Source organism: Microchirus variegatus (genome assembly GCF_963457635.1).
Source record: "Microchirus variegatus genome assembly, chromosome: 9".
NCBI classification, from domain to species: domain Eukaryota; kingdom Metazoa; phylum Chordata; class Actinopteri; order Pleuronectiformes; family Soleidae; genus Microchirus; species Microchirus variegatus.
The window spans coordinates 20,347,654-20,371,019 of NC_139810.1; the positions used below are offsets into that span (position 1 = coordinate 20,347,654).

The window sequence follows — 23,366 nt, forward strand, 5'->3', positions numbered from 1 at the left end:
TTCCCTTGTGCTTAAGATCCAGTTAACAGAGCAGATGCCATGATACATGTGTAGCCTTTTTAACAATATATGTTTGTACTGAAAAGGCCTGCCCTCAGTAGTAATAATGAGTGCTGAAAGACATCTGTACCGACTACATTGTGTGCCTCCCCTTTATTCACCTCCATCTTTCATCTCTGCTACAGCACACACAGAAACTATTGGCTTCAAAATGGCATTAATTTGGAGCTTTGTTTAAAAAACGGGGACACCATTTTAAGATGCAGAAATATTGTAGGGTGAGTGTGTTTATGTCTATATAAACATCTTCAGGCAGGCAGCTGCAGGGGGTGAGCGCAGTAAAACACTGGCATGCATTGTTTGTGTTTCTGCACCACTAGCGCCATGCCGTGTCATTACATGAGGCAATCTCTTACCTAATCAGCACTGACACACACACAGCAGTAGCAAGCAAAGCACTCACTCCTCTTCATCTCTCTCCCCCCTTTCTCTGCCTCTCCTCGGGGGACAGCCAGCTGATCCTACACCATTTCATTTTCCTCTTTTACCAAGATGGCAAATGGCTGACGGTTAATTTTCAACACTTTCAATTCATGTATTTTGCCACTGTAATTGCCAAAGAGCTTTTGTCGACCTATTGTACACAAAAAAGTGAAGAAGAACAAAACCTTGTCTGCATGCCGAAGTCTATTTCGATTAATAACCGATGAGACAAATGCGCGATCTAACAGGTACTGTGATAAAATAAAAGTCACTATCATCAGAACTGTTGCATGTGTTCACCTTCTTTTGTTTTCCATTGCCTCAACTTTCACAAACGTTATCCAAGCCTCCCTTTCCAGCTTGCACACTCCTTTGTACAGTCTATCACGTACATAAATCACAGAGGACTCTAAAATGTGGCGAGTTGCAACACTTTGCAATCTGATAATCTGAAGCCCACATACAAAATAGAACAAGGCAAAATATGCAAAACGTGTAGAGAAGTTCTGTACCTGAGGAGAAGCTCCTGCCGAGAGGCTGGAAACAACACAAAACACAATACACGTCTGATTAGTAACGATGTGAATCCCCGGCAAGCCAGCCACGTAGACACTACGGCATATGGAGGATGAAGTGAGACTGAGCTCACAGGGGGAACAGATTTGATCACATCTAGTGCATCAAATACCACCAGCAAAGGCAGCTCACAATTGTTAACAAGGATAGCGTTTGCCGATTGCTATCTCCCTGCCTCAATTGTAGAGCTGCAGAGCTAGGCCCGAATCAAACAAAGATGAGATATGATGCAGCACACTTGGATCCCTTCTTATGAGAGGTGAATGGAAGCTGTCAAAAAAAACTAAACCAAAAAATATATAGAAAGCTCATCCACCACACTCTTGCATCTCCTCTGACTTGCTGGGATCAGACAGGAAGAGGAAGTAGAGGGGCGGTGGTGTGGTGGGTGCCTGCGTCGAGAGGCAGTTTGCCTCTTTTCTGCCAGTGTGACCTGTGCGTGTCAGTCCAATATCTTAAAACAACACATGCACGGCTTTGCTACAGCCAATTACCCAGCTCTTGGCAGAGGAACTGAAAAACATCTTCAGAGAACAATAAAGAGAGCTTGGCTCACTGTGCGTGTTGTCAGTAAGTGCTGACAGATTGTTATTTTTAATGAATATACAGCACTTGAATGGCCCATCAAGAGGTATTTGAGTGAACATTGCTCCTTTGTTCAGAGCATTCATTTTCTATGTAAAACAGCCTGACATCTTCCGATAAAATTGATATCTAGCACTGTAAAGAAAAAAGGCCAAATCAGTTTATCCACTTGCTTTCTCACTATACGCGAACGCTTTGCAGCAGCTGTGGAAAGGCGTTAGAAGGTAAATAAAATACATCTGATTACTAACCTGGTGTCGAGAGGTGCTGGATGTCACCCATTTGTTTTTTGCGTTTGTGCTATGAAGCACATGTTTCACTGCTTACCTACTTCTCCTGCTCACGTTTGGTAAATAATATCCCTGGGCTTAACAGTCTCATAGAAAATAACAGGCAGCACAGCTTTCATAGAAACACAAAGCCTCGCTGAAGTTAAAACGTCTTTCCTTTTAAATACAGACTAGCTGCAGCGCTGACGTCTCGTGCAATGTGTCAACATAATGCCACAGTGCTTTAGTAGGCATCACATAGTAACTCTGAAACTAGACCCAGGCATTTTAAAGGGCAATCATCTTTCATGACAATTAGTGGTGAAAGAAAAAAATGTAGCGACAGCATCTAGGTGAAAACAACAAGACGACAGTCAAGCGCAGCATGTAAACATTGAATTCCAGAGCATGTGTATTGACAAATCATCCAACAAAGTGGTGTCAAGGGGCAGTAAAAAAAAAGAAAAAGAAAGGAAAAAGAAGAGAGATTTCCTTCAGCACTCTCTAGCCTTCAATTTGCCACATATTACTCACAGAGAGCAGCAATAACTCAAACATGCATTAGACATTAAAAGGAAAAGAGCAGGGTCATTACACCTCTTATCATTGCTCTGCCGCTGCTACAGCCACTGAGATACTCTGATGTTCAATGAAAGGGGGTGTGTCACTGGATGTGCAAGTCAAAGTCATTTTTGAATCAGCACCTCTTGAAATCCAAAATTAAAAACAACCAACCTCCTCTGGCCACTGGAATAACCAGTTAATGTGGGTTAAAAAAAAAGACTCCACACATCCATGTAAAAGCCACATATAGGAGCTTGGAATGACATGAAAGAAACAAACAGAAAATGACCACCACAACTGTTATTTTAAGTTTAAAGCGCTATTTTCAAAGATCCACAACTGAAGCAAAAATATATATATATATCCTGCTCCACAAAAACTATAAATGAAACCTTAAGGTGCTTTACTGTCACGGTTGTGCTAAAGCAGTAATCAACATATAGCCTGTAATGGCAGAAGACTGTAAGCTAAACTGACAAGTTCACAGTCTAAGTGGCAGTTAGGGGAAAAACTAAATCCACTAACCACTACGCTACTGGCATACGTTATAAAAACCCTCTTAAACATCAGACGTGCCGTTTGCAAGACTTATGGTGCTGAAAAGTTTCATCAAAGGAGCTGAAGTGCAGTGAATCGATACAGAACGTATTCCAGAATAAGTCTGGCTGAAAAGGAGTTTCTCTTTGTTTTGTTTTTCTCACAGAGAAGAATACAAAAACGATACTGCAGTATCACTCACAAAACATTCATATGAGTTTACGTGTGTGTGTGTGTGACCCGCTGTTAGTCTAGATCTCAGACATACATAGTGTTTATGTAACCTTTGATATTCAGTTGAATGACCCGCATCGTTCCACACTATTACATCAATATCAGAGGACTTGAACAGGTGGCATGGTTCAGACAAATAAAGTAACAAAACAAGCCCATGTTGGACTGTTTACTTAAATATACGGTCGAGTGGCAGGGAATTGGGTTCAAGTCCTGGGACAGGTCAAGGGCTGGGGTGACCCTGAGCAAGGTAGCATTCCCCGCAGGGTGCAGATAAGTGTGTGTTCACTCCTTGTGTGTAAAAAGATGGGTTAAATGCAGACGTCAAATTCACTATTATTAATAGTGTGTCCTATTCTACTTCTAAATGTAATATGGTGTATGGAGTGTACTGCAAACAATAAAGGGTTCTACTATTTATAAAAGACCACTGTCAGGATCTTGGAAAAGTTATGTCCTTACGCCTGACCTAATGTTCTGACACTTACAGGCTTAGTTAGCAGAACGCAATTACTACCTTCACCAAGGAGAGAAGGTTTTCAGTCAAGTGACCAGCTCTCTTCTCACTATTCTGCCATGAGGCCACAAGGATTGAACGGGTGGCATTGGCAAGGTTTGTCTGTTAATTTGTGAGCAGCAAGACTCAAAAAAAAGTAAAGAATGAACTGTGTTTAAATTGTCTGGGGATGTAGGTTCTGGCCCAAAGAAAAAAAAAAATCATTTGACAGAGGAAAACTGAGCTGCCTTGGCAGAGGTTTGCAACTTTGTGCCAGCCAGGCTCCATCGTCTATGAGGTACAAGAAAGTGAACAAGTCAGATGAGTCACAAGAACGCAATAAAACCTCTTGTAACAGATCGGTCTTTTAAACAAATATACTTATTTTAAATGGAGAAATTATGCGACGACTCCGTTTACCATTTCCAAACTTACAATTAATGATGAACCCTAAATCACAGTTTACTGCTAAAAACAAAAGCAGACCAAATACCACTATAAATGTATCTTGCAGGGTCATATTTTCAGTATTTGACCCGCTTCTCTTCTCACTATTATGTCATCATCAGAGGGCTTGAACAGGTGGCATTGATGAGACAAATATAGTATCAAAACCCATCCACGTTGGATTCCTTTTCCTTTAATAAATAAACACAAAGTGGTGCTGAGCATATCCATGATTTACGACACAGCTCTGGCAAGATTTCAGAAAAATTTATGAGGCATGTCTTTACGCCTGGCCTGATGTTATGACACATACAGGCTTAGCTAACAGCATTAAATCACATTCTTTCAGTCAAGTGGACATAGATGAACATTTATGCAGCACAGCAAATGTTGTTTTCCACTCGTTTGATTAGCGAGATCAGTGTATATTCATTACCTCCACCAAAGAGGTTATGTTTTTGGCCATGTTAGTCAGTTAGAGAGCAGTATAACTCCAAAAGTAAAGGAAGGATTTCGATCAAATTTTCTGGGGATGTAGGTACTGGCTCAGTGAAGAAATGATAACATTTCTGTGGTAATCCAGGTTCAGATCACCACTTGAGTGGGTTGACACTGTGAGAAACTGAGCAGCCTTGATAGAGGTGTGGACTCTTTTACTACTTTCTATAGTTAGTTATAGTGACGTCCAGAAGGCTATCTGGTCTGTAAGACACATGAAAGTGCACGAGTCAGGGGCGAGAGTCATGAGAAGTAAATAAAAAAGAAATCACTAGCTCTGTCACTGAACGACAGACTTATTCATGTAGACACAACACTGTTGTTTAAAGCTTATTTTTAATGGACAAACTGTGTGTGTTTGGGATGCAATGACTGTATACCATTTCCACACTTACTATTCAAATTTACTCCAAATCACACTTCATTGCTTCAGACAGAAACACCAAAATACCTCTATAATAACAGCTCAGTCTGCCAGATGAAAAGTACTCTGCTGGTTGATTTAGTTCACAAATATTCCTGTGGAGGTTTGGTTTTACAAGACTTGCATATTAGAGCTTACAAATCAGCAAGACTTGGCAGTTAGCCACCGTTAGCTTTGTTTAAAAACCAGTCTGGAACAAAGTCGTTAATACTCCCGACGTGAAAGCTACACATTACAATAACTGAACACACAAAGACACCAAGTTAGCTTCACCGGCTAACGTTTCTATGAGCTAATGACAATAGCTGAATGGGCTCAGACTACTCCCTGCAACAGAGACACTACACCTGGTAATTCAGGATGAGAAAACGCCTGGTATGAGACGCTGCAGAGGACACGGTCACACAGAGACCACAAAGCGCTTCATAAAATGAAGACATGTTGTGTTTGCTGCATGTGCTCCGCGCTAACCGGTGTCAACGAACTGTTTGTATCCAGACATTACACTGCTTCTTAGCTGGTATCCCCCCAATCAGTGCTAGTCACTGGCGCTAGCCGCTAACGTTAGGTCATGTTAACCAGCAACAGCAAGGGCCAAACAAGTCTATCAGCTAACGAGCTAGCGTATGCTAATAGGCAAATTAGCCAAATGGCTAGCAAGAAAGAGTGTATGTTTTAACAGTCGTGCGTTAACAAAGTATCCTCCCCTCAGATATTTGTCATTCACTCCTCGTTTTGCTGCTGAACGTCAAAGGCAAAGAAGGCGTCTGGTTAAAGCTCACAACACTTACCTTTAAGAGCTTGATCTACAACATCTGTGAGGTGTTTGATGAGAGACTGCAACAACAAACAATAGCAGCAGCAGCAGCAGCAGCAGCACCAGCAGCGGCAGAGGGGCAATTAGCCAACGTCAGTTAGCCAAGTGTCGCCACTACACAGTGCAGCACAGCAGCTGCGATGCCACCTGTATGTCTTGTGTAGCTATAACGGAACAACGGAGCACGTTTGATATACCGCTGTCATAAATGATGGAGTTGAGGATAAAGAGGGAGTAATCGCTGCCGGGATGCTCTGTGAGCTAGTGTGTGTGTGTGTGTGTGTGTGTGTGTGTGTGTGACTCTGTGTGTATGACTGTGTGAGTGTGTGTGTATGTGTGTGAGGCACTCAGCATGACAGCATCCTTCTTCGTCTTGAGGCGAGAACAGTTGGGGGGTTTCTCAAAGTTCAGCCGGTAAAATATCGTCACCCACTGGTCAAAGCTGGGAACTTGCTGTCTGTTCTGTAGAGACACTCGGTCTGTCTTCATCGTATATAAAAAAAAAAAAAAAAAAACACGAGATACTGTCAGACTTTATTATTAAGCTTGTCAGTGAGCTGAGTGGGCTGCTGTAAGACAACAGTGGTACACATGAAACTGACTAAATAAGCAGAGATGTACTCTTACCTTTGCTACGTGCAGTACAAGCACAGTACAATGGTGGTAATATACTGTAATAAAGTGGAGATTTAGAGTGAGAGTCAGGTGTGTAAACTCTGCACATACACTGAAAACATGTGACACATGTAAAGTGCAGGTATGTTTTACATGCAATCCAAAAGAAAACTGGAAAAGAGCACTACAACTAAATGTAATAGAATAGAATAGTGTAAGATTTAAAGATAAATTGTGACATGTAAGTCCACAAATGAGAGGAACAGCATCACATGAAAAATCACAATAGAATAGAAAAGAATAGAATAGAGAGACATTTTGTTGCATGTACTCATTCTGCATTTGTGGTGTTTAGATCAGTGGTTGAGCCTCACCTTTCTTTTACCTCTTTGATTGGATTTTATTTAATTTTAATGCAATAATTTTTGACAAATTGTGTCTCTAAAAGTCTTACCTTCTCATAAGGAAACATCTGACCTAACAAGTTCAATGACCCGCACAACATGGATCAACATGGATGTTTGGTGAATGGATCTGTAAGATCTTTTATTAAAGTAAGCTTGTATTTAAGACAGTAGTAGTTAAGTAGTGCTTACTATAATTAAGCCTAAATGATTGTCAATATTTTACTATTTTGTTCATCATGTAAGTTTAGACCAGGGGTGTCAAACTCAAAACACCTGGGGGCCAATGTGCATCTATTGTGGTCAACAAAAAGTGGGAAAAACTGTTCACAACATTGTATCATGATATCACACGTATACTTAAAAATATTATTTATGATGCAAAATTAATGTAATAATATTAAAAACATACATTTATTTTAAATGACATTAATAAGTGTCGACAACTGTAATTAAAATTCTTACGAGGAGCCGTTTCGGCCACTGTCATTCGTGGCTTGGGCCTTAACAAGTGTATTTATATATGTCATTGATTGTTGTATATGATATAATTAATAATGAGATAATTATGACCAAATATCTTATTATTACTGTAACATTGCTAGCCCTTATCTCCACAAGAACTGTGTTTGTAGGCACATGTCAAACCATTAAATATCTGGGCTTTATATATTCTATTGTTTTATCTACAGAAAGATGTAGAATACATACTGCAAAAATGTTTTGACATTTAGCAAGTGCCAACATTGAATGCTGCTTATTGCTGTCTTTACCGAGTATATCTCTGAAGTTACTGCATGTGTTTGGCCAGTAGGTGGTGCAAGACACAACGAAAAGAAAGGAACTCAACGTTGCAGTCTCAGAGATAATAAGTACCTTACTTATTAAGTACCATAATAAGTATCTTAACATAATACATCGTTTCTTAAAGGCTTCCCTTTGCGTAAAAACAACAACCTTCTTTTAATAATGTTCTTTAACATGTATCCTTAGGCTAAAAAAGATTGCAATTCATCATTTGTTCCTAGATAAACACTGATAAAAGACGAGTAAAGATTCTGTAATGTGTAATAGGTAGGGTCTTTGTGTCAGTGATTTGTAATACATCTCCTTGGTGACAGCGAAACAATGGAGGCAGGTTCAGACAGGGCTCACACACAAAGTGAACTGGTGTGGCACAAACCCAGCTGGCAATCCCCTGTGGCACCATACCACTGGTGAATAGAAATACATTTATCTCAGCAGAGCCGAGTACAAAAAGAGCTTGCATAGAACTTCTGGAGTGTTTTACCCAGGGGGACAGAAATGGCGCCTCAAAGCACAGAGCTCATGTTACTGCCTCACTGTGATGCTCAGATTACATCACACACACATCAGACAGCATTTACTGAGGAGGAGACCCTTTACTGTAGATACTCTCTTTATCTGAAGGAAAACTTAAAATGATTTATGAACACACCATTTTTTTCTTATCCCTTCAGACTTGTTACTGAATAACTTCAAACACCTTTTGAAATAGGAACTCCGACATATTAAAGATTCAATGTGTGAAGATGCACATAAAAAAATGGGCCAAACATTTCAAACTATATGGTTTTATTATATATTTCTGCCAACACTTACAGTAGCACAAGACCTTGTCAGATGCGACACATTGCACATACAGTACTCGCTGCTCAAGGCAGAGACACAGTAGCTCAAATACTCAGTAGAATCACAACAACTCACAGGAAGCTGAACATAAATCTCTCACACAGTTACACAGACACAGACAGAGGGACCACCACGAATCGGGAGCTAAAGCATAAGTTTGGAGATGAGCCTAAATGTGGTCGTACTAGGATGTCCTGTAGCTTCTCTATACCACAGACTTGGACCTTGGGTTTCAGCAGTGTTCTCCATCTTCTCTCCAGACAGGGCAGGCGACCTAGCGTGGCGTACATGTGTGGCTGTTATTCAAGAGTAATGAACACAAAGAGGCCCCGAGGTGGAGGACCTGCTTAGATGGGGTGCCTGAAGTTCTGGCCAGCGAAGCGGGCCTTGTCCCCAAGCTCCTCCTCAATCCTGAGTAAAATGATGACAGTTTGTTAACATGGATGAAACATTAGCCTGTTAAATCTACAATACTGCTACTTCCGAGGAACAATGTCCATACAGCTCTGTGTGATTGTGACCAAGTTTTTAGCCATTATGCATCAGTGTTTGGACTGGACTCACCTGAGCAGCTGGTTGTACTTGGCCAAACGCTCAGATCGGCAAGGTGCACCTGTCTTGATCTGGCAAAGACAATGGATCAAGTCAGTGGCGTGAAAAACATAATCTGCTACCGACACCAAACATCAGTCAAGGTTTTACCTGTCCGGTGCAGAGACCGACCACCAAGTCAGCGATGAAGGTATCCTCCGTCTCTCCAGAGCGATGGCTGACCATCACACCCCAGCCGCTGCCCTGCGCCATCTTGCAGCTAAAAGAAAAGCATACATGTTAAACCTGTGTGTCAGGTGACACCTTAATTTATGTCAGGTATTGGATTTTGACAACAAGGAAAAACCACACTGCTCGGTTGTGGACACTCACGCCTGCAGAGACTCTGTGACAGAGCCGATCTGGTTGACCTTCAGCAGCAGGCAGTTGCATGCTTTATCTGCAATACCCTTGGCGATACGTTTGGGATTGGTGACGGTCAGGTCATCGCCCACCACCTGGATCCCAGTGCTGGCTGTGAATTTGGACCATGCCTCCCAGTCATCCTGGTCAAAGGGGTCCTCAATGGACACAACTGTGAGTAAAAAAGTTAAATAAATATAAATTTTAAGACAATGCATAAATCAAACACTCAACTGTTCAAGAAGACAATTTGCTCCATCGTCTTTATTTACACTACAGTGTAATGCTTCTTCTGGACACTTGGGGGCAGCAGACACAAGCTGGTATGTGCTCCACTGTTATGTGTTCACCAGCCAGCTGCAAACTGCTTTTTCCTTGCTGCAGTAGTTGTTTCTGAGCTTCTCTTCATACATATACTGTACATATATGTGTTGATAGATAGATAGATAGATAGATAGATAGATAGATAGATAGATAGATAGATAGATAGATAGATAGATAGATAGATAGATAGATAGATAGATAGATAGATAGATAGATAGATAGATAGATAGATAGATAGATAGATAGATATTTTCTGACCATGGAGCAGAAAAAAGTAAAGGAAGAGTTTTGTCTCTGTGGCAAACCCACCGGGATAATCACTGACAAAGCTGCGGTAGAGGTCAGCCAGCTTGTCAGAGGAAATGTAGCGGCTAGGGTCATCGGGAGACTTGAAGTCCAGGTCATACTTCCCACCCTTGTAGAATTCAGAGGCAGCCACATCCATGCCAATGACAATCTTGTCAGTGTAGCCTGCCTTGGCGATGGCATTCTTCAGCAGCTCCAGAGCTGGAAAAAACAACACACTACACTAAAAATGGGACCACAACATTCACTTTGATTGACACTATGCTCCACTGGGGGATTTGCCAAATCAGCATCTTGACCTGTCACTGGAGTCACAGTCAATGCACTCAGTCTATAAATGAGGCCTTAATTTAGAAACCATATGTTGGCCCAAGAGATAAGTTAGGCACATGTCTGTGAAGGTCCAAGAATGCACTGCTTTTACCCACTTAAACTAATTAAGAAGACACGCAGTATCATAGGTTATTTGTTCAGCTGAATCTTCACTCTGGTGTGTTGCACATTATCTGTGAAAAGCTCTCATGTCTTTCTTTCCTCTCACCTTCCTTGTTCTCCAGAATGTTGGGGGCAAAGCCTCCTTCATCTCCAACATTGGTGGCATCCTTGCCGTATTTCTCCTTGATGACATTCTTCAGGTTGTGGTAGACCTCAGCACCAATGCGCATGGCATCCTTGAAGCTGCTAGCTCCCACAGGCAGGATCATGAACTCCTGCATTGCCAGCTTGTTGCCTGCATGGGAGCCTCCATTGATGACATTGAAAGCCTTAAGGGAAGCAGAATTACACCTGAATAAAGTGGTTTTCTTGGATGAAATGTTAAAAGTATACAGCATTATCAGTCTTTAAAAAGCCTGTGGTACATACTGTAGATATATAATAATAATAATAATGCTCTGTCATACTCACAGGGACAGGGAGGATGACTTCAGGGTTACCAGCCAGGTCAGCGATGTGGCGGTAAAGGGGAACGCCCTTCTCTGCTGCACCGGCCTTGCACACAGCCAAGGAGACACCCAGGATGGCATTAGCACCAAACTTTGCTAAAGGAGGACAGACACAAACATTTTAATATTTAGTTCTTTCTGGACAATATCTATTCTATATATAGACGGTGAGAAATGATTTCTCTGTTGCATCAACATCTATAACTGTCTCTTGACAGTACTCTTTAATTAATGTAAGAGGATAAACATTGGGCCTTATATAGTAAACAACTATAGTTTTCATGTATATTTATATATATATATATATATATATATTTATATATATATGTAGTATATAGAAAAAAAGGTTGACAAATGGATAGTGTTACTAGAGCTGCACCTAAACCCAATCTGTCAATCTATTACATTTAATTATCTTAACAATCAGATAAGTTGTTTTAAATATTTAAAAGAAAATAGTTGCCGATGAATTGAGTAAACGATTAATAATCAGTTCAGCGATCGATCATTGCAGCATTAATAATTACATGTTGTACTTTATATTGTCAGCAACATCTTACACTTGTTCTCTGTGCCATCCATGTCCAACATCAGCTTGTCAATCTTCTCCTGCTCCACAACATTCACATCCTGAATCAGACAAAATATGACATATTATACATTGAATGCAGAGTTTAAAAAGCATAATTATTACGTTTGGTTTTACATTAGTTCAGAAAATCTCACTGCAATACTGTTAGATTAAACACAACATGTCAGATGCACAGTAAAACAGCTCTTCTAATAATAACCGTTTAGTTTTTAACATTTTAGAACGATGTAAGTTGTACAACAACAAAACAAAGAGCTGCTCAACACGTCAGTTTTAAGCAAAGTCTCATCAATTGTTTTATAAGAGTACAGTTGGTTGTTTGGACACTGTCACTACTGCTGCTAGTGTTTCTAATATTAAATACATTTAGCAATAACATTAGTCAAACAATAAATGGGCCTACCTTGCTAACCAGTGCAGGCGCAATTTTTTTATTGATATGATCAACAGCTATTGAGACACCTGCAAGGGACAAGCACAAGCAGACCATGACTGACCCAGACAGAAGAAGACCATGCAGCGCAGACGAGACAGATGACCACAGAGCAACCCAACCATTCTTAAAAGGATTTAGTTATAAATATCAGTACCAAATCACAATGAGCTCTGTAAGAATGTATCTGGTGCTTTCTATGACATTAGTTTCTTCTTTTTTTTTTAGATCTGTGAACATCTGTTAAGGCCTGCGAGAGTTAGTTTCAAAAAGGCAAACCCATTCTTCATGCTGCTGTGCAGAGCTGTACGTAAGTAGAGTCAACCTGTTACTCCACACTTTATTTACCTGGTTACACAAGGCAGGGGCCAAGTATTCATTTATATATTTAACTGCTCTTTTGACTCCTAACAGGAGGAAGAGAGATGGAAGAATTGTAAATGAAGAAGTAAGAGAGCAAAATGTATTATAGCATTGGAAAGACATTGAAATATAGGAGCAGAATACAACGACGAGTTAGTTTTATAGGGGAAAATAACAGACCGATGCCTTACCCTTGCCCATGTAACGTGTCTTGTCATTGTCACGGAGCTCCAGAGCCTCATAGATGCCTGTGGAAGCACCGCTGGGCACTGCAGCCCTGAAAAGACCTGCAGAACACACAAGACATTTTTGCAAATGTTATTCTCTAAAGTGCCGCGTCATATCCAAGGAAGAACAGACTGCAGTTCAATGTATTTTATAATACAAGCCATTGTTATGATCTACAATGACGTGCGTCGTAGCTAAATTGCATTTTCACTGCTGCAAAAACATTAAGACGTTCGCAGGGAGGGGCTTTTTGATATTCAACAAGCACCAGCAAGTAAGAGAGTCCAGCGAATGGCATACTCTACTACCATAACCCCCCCCCCCCACACACACACACACACAGTATTACTGGCAGTGATGTAACAGGAGGACACATGCTGCCAAATGAGCATGTGCAGTGCTATGTGGAGGGATGCCAAGTCCAGGCCCATGCATAAATGGACTTCCATTTCGGATTCAACCATGTGAAGAGAAATTAGGGGATGACCAAACAAAAAAAAATCAATTCAGTCTGCTCAGTGGAGCAGCACAGAGTGCACAGTGCGTGTCTGAAGGGATTTAGTAAAGTAAGAGGACAGAGCTGCAGGATTAACAAATCATCTGCATCAAGAACTGCAGCTGGGGACGTGACATTATCTCTGATTTGTGTTTCATAGAATTAAAAAAACACTCAATATTATAACCTAACTAAGGTAACCCTAACCATAAAATATACAAATACATACACTTCAATAATTCCAATGTTATATAATATGTTCCCTACATGGTAGACTAATAATTCTAGGGGACAGTACAGAACCAAAGCCCCTGACATTACATAACTCTAACAACAATCACAGGAGGTTCTCTACTGTGCCTCTGACTGTGAGGAGAGCTGCTTACATAAGAACAAAACACATCACAGTGACAGACTTGCTCTGGATGCAGGACGCTCGCTTGAAACAGTAATGTTAATGATGCCAAAACATGCCTGGTTGACAAAAAATGGAATCTCACTCAAGGTGCCTTTCACGATAAATTTGAGCACGTCCTAAGAAAAACAGAGCCCTCAGGGAGTGTTAGCCTGTCCCACTTACTTCCATGTCAACAGTCATTCAGGTTTCTTCATCAACATTCTAAGGTAATTTCACAGAGCTGAACTGTTCCTTTGTTTTAGCTCTCAGAGCAGAACAGATTGCCTAAGTAATCAATCTGTAAGAGAATTAAATAAACAAACTGCAGTGTACGGTTTAAATATTGCGAATATTTAAATACACTGGTGTTTCCCAAATCTCCAAATGACAATATCCTGAAGTCTTTTAATCACACACCAGAGACTATTACCACTCAAACAATTAATAAAAACCTGTTTCCAAATAATTTACTTATTGATTAATAATCAATTATTGCAGCCTGATAATTTGCAACTAGATCTGTATTTGGCTCACAAGTCGTCCCCATCCTTCACGCCAATTTCTTAACTCTGACAGTACATAACATGATACAGTACTGTGCATAATTCTTAGATTTGTTGTTTTAGCAATGCTATAACGAATATAGAGGATCATTATTTCTATTTCACTTTACTGGAACACATCCAGAAAATATGTATGAAGTTGTTGTTTTTTTTCAGAAAAAGTGTGAAAATACTGTGAAGTATTTAGCGTGATCTACCCTTACACAGCTCTGTTAATACTGGCGTGGAACCTTAATTAAGTTACTGGTAAATCCTGTGTTTGTCCTACAATTTCATTTAAAGAAATATCTGCTGTAAAAAACGTCTATTACACCAGGTTTATTCAAGACATGCTTGAGCATTACATACACATGTTGCACGAGTTAAACTCATTGACCGCTCGCTAATATATAAGACCAGCTTTAAGTCGCATCACTTCATTCCAAATTGACATGATCACAGAATTTGACAGACAGAAAAAACAACAGGGCTGAAACGTTTACACAGTACTGTCTATTAGCTTTACATTACCTTTCTTGGTGTAAAGATCGACCTCCACAGTGGGGTTGCCACGGGAGTCAAAAATTTCACGAGCGTGGATCTTGAGGATAGACATGGTTCTGGATCTGCAGAGGAAAGAAACAGGCGACAAACATCAGCAGAGTGCTGCTGACTCACAGGCAGAGGCCACAGACACTGGTTGCGTTGCACTGTTACTTACTGAATTAAAGCTCCGAGTCAAAACAGTGAGTTGGCAAAAATGTAAATGCTCAGTGAAATATGGCTTTTATGTTTATTATATTTTAGAGTGAGTATTCAGAGATAGTAAACCATCCCACAAGTTGAATCAATCGCCTACGCCACCCAAGTCAACTGATGTGGGATGGCGAGGAGTGCAGAGATATGTCACAGAAAGGCGTGGCTAATGCACCAAAAAAAAAAAAAGAAGAAATCTGCACGTCCCTTTAGTTTACTTAATATATCAGAGTACAAAGCAGCCTTGCAAAATGCTTGCATAACAGTCTACAGCACTACTGTCAAACAGTTGAGTAAGAGCTCTTGATAACAATACTGAAAGGTTAACACAAGAATGGCACAGCTCAGTCAATGTTTTGGCTCTTTTTGTCCAAGTACCACCGTGTTGTTATGGGTAACACTCATCAATGCAGGCTCTTATCTCATAAAGCCATTGTTATCTCTGCAGATACCAGTGGTGGAGGTCAGAGATGGTTTTTAGCCAGAATGTCTGGCCATAACGCACACTCTGCTATTGATTTGCACTGGCTTTATCAAACTTGTCCTGGATCCCTGAACTGACGTGCTCATCAACCTACTCTGAACACGCATGAATGAACTTCTGGAACAACTTCAGGCGAATCAATAGAACAAAAAAAAGCTCTGTCCTGAAAAGTCAATGTGGAAATCTGCCAGTGGCAGCAGCCAAGAGGCAAAATCACTCAATCTCAAAAGCAACACGTTATAAATGGAAAGATTTCACAGTTTACTGGGTCTGGGGTCAATTACTGAAACTCATTAGTTAATTGCAACTGTGGCAAGACGGTACATTTCATTACCTCTGCCAAGGCGCTTATGTTTTTGCCAGCATTTGTCCATTTGTGAGCAGTGTAACTACACATTTTGAACACATTTTCTAATAATATAGGTGATGGCCCAAAGGAGAAATACATGTTTTCATATCCTTCATGTGCACTCCATGTCGCGAACATCTATTGACCACTGCAGTACATTTACCTCTGCATCGAGTCTGGAAATATTGACAAATCTATAGCCTGTGGAAAGCAAACCTGGTAGCACAAAATGGCACCCTCAGATAATTAAATAATTCAGGGTTGATGCAGGGGATGTTATTTGAGCACTGAGCAGCAGGAGTAAGTACCATGACTATATTGCTTGAACAGCCAGTGATGCCGATGAAGCTGCAGCAATCAACTACAGAAACAGAGAGACTGAGTGACCAGTGGAGCTTGTATAACCTCACTGCATGCAGTACTTTTCCTTCCTCTGTAAGACACACCCCCCCTCACGTCTGCTGCAAGCAACTAGTAGTTGAGCCATTACCTGGGGCAGCACCAGGCTGCCGTAGTATATGACTGCGACTCCCCATCACACCCTGCAATCTAACGGTTCTCTTTTGAGGAGATGGAAATGGCTGTCTGCTGGAAGATGGGTGCTGCAACTTGACGCCTCTATAACCCCCCCCCCCCACACACACACACACACATTCACTCACACACTGCAGCTCTAAATGGAGTGACAGGTCGCCAGCTGACGAACTCGTTTAAAAATAGACAACTTAACAGACGACAAACCAGTCCATTCTGCGAACTCTGACTGCAAAGCCAGCAGCCGAGGACTGAACTGACACGTTTTTAGTTATTAAAAAAAAAAACACCACAGAAATATACACAAGGACAAGACGTTGAGATTATCATTGACCAACGCGTACATGTTAATACAAGAACACAAACTGTTAACTGTAACTAAAACTAACTTTACATTTTTTTTTTAAATTAAAGCTTAACACTTGTTTTGTCCATAATACGGAGACGAAAAGGCAGAAATAACGGGAGTTGGAGTTACCTTTTCCGGCCTAAAACTGTGTGCAAGGACGGCGCTGTGTCACTCTCGTGCGGACAGACAGAGACGGCGCTCGGTTACGTTCCAGCGTCTGTGATAAGTGGACGTAACCAGGAAGTGCAGAGGCAACGGAGCGTCGCTATTGGACGAGGCCGCGTCACGTGTGCTGGACGAGAAGGCAGGCACGTTCACTGCCGCCGGGAGTAGGGGTGTTCACAGGGTGCGAGGTTTCTCCTAACCGCAGCATCGCTTGTTATAAAGACTGCATTTACAGTTATTGTGCCTAGAAACACACTGTTTTATGAATGATTGAAGCGGATACAGATTATTCCGGGGAGTTAGTTTGCGCTGGTGTGAGGATGTTCCAAGCAAGAGTGGGGAGACATGACGTAGAAATGTGTACGTGCAGAGAATCAGGCAAGAAAACTCCATTGCGGTGTTCGGTGATGGGTCACACGTCATTTCGCCGGTCACGTTTTTCATCACCGTCTTTACTTTACCATCTTCAGTCTCACTACACGAATGACAAATCTGGGTTTTGTGCTTTCTAAATCATGCACACTGAGACTCAATAATGACATGGTTTATGGACTTTTACAGTAAAGACAGTAAAATGTCACAAAAAAAGTACAGTAAGTCAGTGTGAGGAACTTTTCCATAAACAATGTACTGTTGGTTATATTCACTTTCCCCTAAGCATGGATTCAACCGTCGTTTTGCAGGTCAAAAATCAAAGATATCAAATATTGGGAGAATTATGGACAACTACAGTAATTAATATGCGGATCAGTGATGAGTCACACTATGAGAGAATATGTTTTTTTTCCCTGGACGCATGACTTCTCATCACTTGGAGTAAAATGTGTTCCATACAGCTGTGCAGTGCAGTGCAGCATCCATTGCACATGAGGCTGCTGAGAGGACAACCTGCTGCAGTGACCTTGAGACACACACACATACACACATACTGTCAGTGTTGCATCCTACTGCGCCATCTGCTGGCCACATGCTCTCATAAGCATTTCATAACAACAAAGTGTCTCCCGGATGGAGTTGAAACATGACAAGGCCAGATTCATTTACTGACCTCAAAGTGTCAGATTTCTACCTTCAAATAATTATTTTTGATGATACATCAACATAAAACAGGGTAAATGTCACCTCTGTCAAAGCCTGAGCAGGTCTGCATCGCCCGCATTGGCACATTGGAACTTGGGCATGGCTGTGTGTACATTGCACAGATGGAGACTAAGGTAATTTGGAGAGCAGGGAGCACTCCTTAATATCGTCTATCACTTTTTTTGGAGTGGTTTGCTGGGACAGTAGCATCTCTGGGCGATGTTAGACAGACTCATTAAAAAAAGCCAGCTCTTTCCCAGGATGCCCCCTTCACCCAGAGGAGAATGATTGCTAACTCTATCATCTGTGATGGACAATCTCACCAACCCCCCTGCAGGACACCATCACTGCACTGGGCAGCTCCTTCAGCGACAGACTGAAAAAATACATCCTAAAATGTCTGAAGGAATGGTATCACAGGTCATTAAACTATACAACAAGCACTGCTCTCAGTAGACCACATGTAACAGATTACTCATCCCACGTGCAATATGCTGTCATTTCAATCTCATGTTCGATCCTGTTAATACTGTAAATATCAATACATACTGTATATATTCTTGTTAATATTATCTAGTCAGTATTTTTTAAATACTGTAGATTCACAGATGTGAAAATGCATGTTTATAATATTAGTATAACAGAGTATTAGAGCCAAACTAAATAACAATTTCAAGAATAAAGTCATAATATTAGGAGAAAAAAAGTAATATTACGATAATAAAGTCATAATATTAAAAAGTCAGAATATTATGAGGAAAAAGTCGTAACATTATGATAATAGTACAACTTTATTCTGTATTTATTCTTTATTGAAGTCCTGCTGCAGACTTCACTGCAGATATTTATTTATAATGACAGTTGTAACAAACAGTACCGTTTACCAACCGTAGGGGGATCCTGACACAGCAAGGCCTACTTTGTGTTACTATCCCAGATTCCCAGTCACAACCCTGAAAACAAATTGACAGTGACTTTTCAGGATTAAACCGACAACCTGCAACGACAAACGGATTAAAATATTTCTATGGTCAACAATGGTGAAGAAAATATTTGTGTAGAAATTACTGGGTCAGTGCGGGAATAACATTAGGTTTAGTAACAAGTGGCAACACAACACTTTAGTACTAAAGTTATGAAGTAAATATTCTGCAAAATATTAGTAATATTTTGTGGGAACATTTCATATTTTATGAGCTAAGTTATGTACATAATTGTTTAACCTGCAATAGTTCATTCTGAAATATACAGAATTGAAGGTGAGGTATATATAGTATTGTAAAATGGAAAATAGTGTAGAAAAACAACATTCTGACACCAGTAATTCACAGAAAGAGATATAACGCTTTAATAAAGGGTGTCTGAGTTTAGTCTTATTGTCAAGGCCAGTTATAAGAATAGCTTCACACAAGGGAAACAACAGTCTTCCTGCCTGTGGACACCACATCCACCTGTGAGATGGTTGGAGGTTGCTGCGCTGGCATTAGACAGGTGATTAGTAACATGTTGCTGTCAACTGATTCAAAATATCTTCCCATTACCACATTCCTCAGCGCTGTCATTGGTGCTGACCCTTGAATGTGAGGCAGTGTGGACAGCAGTGGCCGAGCCAGAATGAAAGTCTGTTCCCGGATTTGACTGCTTTAACATTTTGAGGACTTATGAATTGCTCCTTCTCTGTACCACTGGCACTGAAAATAATCCAGTTCATTTTGACAACCAAGGCTAAGGATGGACAGTTTAATTTTTTTTCCCCCATAAAATAATTTTCCTTTTCATAGAGTGTGTCCTTTGAAAAACCCCTGTCTTATTACCATTGCTGAGCTTCTCTAAATGTGAGACCAATTTAGGAGTGACTCAGACTGTGTTATGGGCATCTGCCAGGTATGAGTGTTAATGTGGAAACAGGGGGCGTTCCTGCACTCATCCTTAATGCTCAGTTGATCCTGCAGGCACACAGAGGATCCTGATTATCCGGATCCCGGTAAACCAATCATTGTTTTCACTCGGATCGACGTCAGATATGTGACACAACTTTATATTATCGTATCAGACAGAGGAAAAAATTACAGCTTTGACTTATTTGCACAAAAACCTTGAATCAATCAGCGACACCATAAAATACATGTTCACGTCAAACAGAATAAAAGTCTCACTGCTCAACTGCTTTTTGTGCAGGTGCAAATGAAGACGCTGCCACACTGCTTGTGTAAAAGTGATTGAAAATGCTGGCGATGAGTGCTGGCTGTCTGCCCATTTATATTAAATCACTGAATAATACATTTAAAACATGTTTCAATCACATTTGTTGTCCAACAATTACTTATTCTAATGGCAAACAACCCACTGTAGGAAATGTCTGCCAGCATATGACTGAATTTGTACAACATTTATATACACGTATGTTTGTGATTTTATCCTAATTCACTTTGGCAAACTGGAAGAAGTGACTTTCAGTAAATCGATTAAAGCTAGGCTCTCTGTGACGATGGTGTTCTGTTATTCCACAATTGTGCATTTGTGCCAAAGTTAAATCTAATGTACCGGAAAGCAAAATCCAGAATCACTCTCACACCACTTTATTAGGTACACAGGACGTCTACTAAAGAGGCAGGAATGCCATGTGGTCTGGCCTCCAGCTGCTGTAGCCCATCTGCTATGTGTATTTGATTTATTCTGCTCTGACCTCGAGCATCAACAAGGCATTCTTGCCCAGAGAGCCGCTGCACACTGGTGATTTTCTCCTCTTTTATTTTAAACCCTATGAAAAATCCCTGTAGATCAGCAGAAACACTCAGACCAGCCCTTCTGGCATTAACAACCACGCCACTTTCAAAGTCACTTAAATCACATTTCTCCGTAATTCTGTAGCTCAGTTTGAAATTGAGCTGTTCGTCATGTCCATGACTTCACGTCTACATGCATTGAGTTGCTGCCATGTGATTGGCTGATTAGATATTTAAACCTGTGTAGCTTAAGAGTGAGTCAGTGAGTGTCTGTCATGCTCACCATATGTGGCCTTTAAATTACTGGGCTTGCCACTTGGCTTGTACAATTACATTATTAAAGTTGCCTAAACCTTAAAAACTATGATTGTCCTTCAGGTGAAGGTGCACCTTGTGATTTACTGAAGAAGAAGACAGTGTGGGATCATGTGTAATTGCTGGTGTGTGATAGTTAGGCGCAGAGAAGAATCAAAACTGGGGGCCTCTAATGAGCCCTTATTGTGTGTGTGTGTGCTCGTAAAAGACTACTACGCTACAGATCGGCTCTGGGGTTTTTCCATGTGCATTTGTTTAACCCAGTTTTTTTTTTTTTATCAGCCTGAAGGCCTCAAATTCCTAACAGGAAAATAAAACTGGCATCAATGAGGAGCAGGTCGTCAGAAGGTTGTAAACTCAGTTCAGAAAGAGAAGGAATAATGAGAGTCTGAAATCAAGGTAAGTCCTTTCATCGCCTTGTAATTTAATGAGGTCTCTACACGCACACTTTAAACAAAGTGTTATCTCTAACCTTAACCATAATGCACTAACCAATTTAAATCTTCCACCTCATTAGGACCTGGTTTTGGTCTCCACTAGTCCTGACAAGGTCGGTGTTTATGCCAGAAAAGGTCCTAAAGAGTAATACAATGCATTCCCTGGCCCCTTACCCTAACCTTAACCATCACCACAAAATGCATTAAACCCTAACCTTTACCCTAACTGAAACCCCAAAACCCCTAAGTCCCTAAAACCAGGTCTTAACCCCCCCAAAAGCCCTTTAAAGACGTAAGTGTAAGAACAACTGAGGACCAGCAAAATGTCCTTACTTTGCCAAAATGCACTCCGTATGGTTTATGTTTGGTCCTCACAAAGCTGCAAATACAAGAACCCAAACAAACACACACACACACACACACACACACACACACACACACACACACACACACACACACACACACACACACACACACACACACACACACACACACACACACACACACACACACACACACAATGCTGGTTTCCCATTCTATGTGTAGACAACGTATTCCCTAGCTAAACTAAACCTAATTCTAACCCTCACCATAAAACCATGTCTTAATCCTCAAAAAGCCTCTGGAAAAGGTTAATCCTCCTAAACTACGATCTTAGAAATAAAAGTGCTAAGTAGAACCATATAAGGTTCTTCGGCTTGTCCTCATAGGAGAACCCTTTTCTGCTCCGGGTAGAACCTTTTTATAAAGGTTCCACTTGGAACCCTTTTAAAACCATATATTCTGGAACCATTAGTGTTACCAAGAACCCTTGAAAAACCCTTTCTTTGGGAAAGGGTGCAAGAAACAGTGACATCGAGTGGTGAGAGTGCAGATAGTGACAAACAGAGGACACCTGAGAAGTGATTTGACACTTATACTGTTCATACTTTTAGTTCCAGTTTGCAATAATCCCTCCCAACTATTGCACACTTAAACTTTATCCCAGAGACTCAGATGACCTCAGTGGGAACATAGCCAGCACAGTTTTGATCAAAGGTGACAAAACTCTAAATCTGCGTAGAACTCAAAAACACATTATTTATTTAACGTGTTGCAACCTGTTTGTACACGAGGGAAACTTAACCACCTGTTAAATGCAAACGATAGAGCGATTTAACTGCTTGTGGCTACAGCTCAAATCATGAAAACCTGTTCTCCGTGAGCTTTAAATAATCAAATGAAAAATTATCACGCCAGCTGAATGTCGGCTTTATGACACACGGATGTCCTGAAGGCATTTCTACAGTAACAGCTGCAGTATGAAGTTTCTGCTTATTCATTCTGCCTTTGTTTGATCTTCATAATAGAAACAATTAAACATTATATGTGTGCTGCATCCATCATCTGAAACAAGCTCTACTGTCAGACCTGACTGAGGGAGCAGTGATGTATACACCAGTTTACTGCTGTGATTGTACAGTATGTTGTATTGTCCTCCAGTTTTGTCAGATTATACATATTTATGACCGGGTTAAATCAATATTTTCTCTCTCTCTTTTTATTTTGAATGTCTATGAGGACATGTGCTGCTCCTGGGCAAACTGTGCACACCCTCCTGAGAGCTGTGGCATTTACATGTGATGTTTACAACAAGTCGAAACTCGAGCGCAACAGCAGGTGAAACGGGTCTGGTATAATACTGTGTCACTGTGGACGGACGTGTTTTTATCAGCAGTCTTTCCATCTCACTGCTTTCCCAAGAAAGTGTGTCATGATTTCCTGTAAATATGATGAACTCTTCCTGCATGTGCAAATACTTTGTTACTGTACGTCAGTGCAAAATTCACATATCTGTACTTTACTTTGTTATTTACATGTCTAGCAACTTTTACTTTTACTCCACGACATTTCCCCTAACTATCTTTGTTACTCGTTACTAGAAAATAAAATCAGAAGAAGAAGAGTTGGAATTATGGTCTGTATTTATATAGAGCTTTTCTGGTCTTGT

At 40.7% G+C, this 23,366-nt stretch overlaps 1 protein-coding gene across 1 annotated transcript; it reads right to left on the reverse strand.

Moving 5' to 3' along the window:
* Window positions 1-8,534: 8,534 nt before the first annotated feature.
* On the reverse strand, window positions 8,535-16,885 carry eno1a (enolase 1a, (alpha)). The gene is made up of 12 exons (XM_083895184.1): window positions 16,783-16,885; window positions 14,713-14,807; window positions 12,710-12,805; window positions 12,504-12,562; window positions 11,691-11,760; window positions 11,093-11,226; window positions 10,728-10,950; window positions 10,190-10,387; window positions 9,527-9,728; window positions 9,305-9,413; window positions 9,167-9,225; window positions 8,535-9,013 (listed from the first exon to the last, which is right to left on the reverse strand). Exons 2-12 carry the CDS (start codon window positions 14,795-14,797, stop codon window positions 8,950-8,952), a joined length of 1,299 nt encoding a protein of 432 aa, XP_083751310.1. The 5' UTR covers window positions 14,798-14,807; window positions 16,783-16,885; the 3' UTR covers window positions 8,535-8,949.
* Window positions 16,886-23,366: the final 6,481 nt, after the last annotated feature.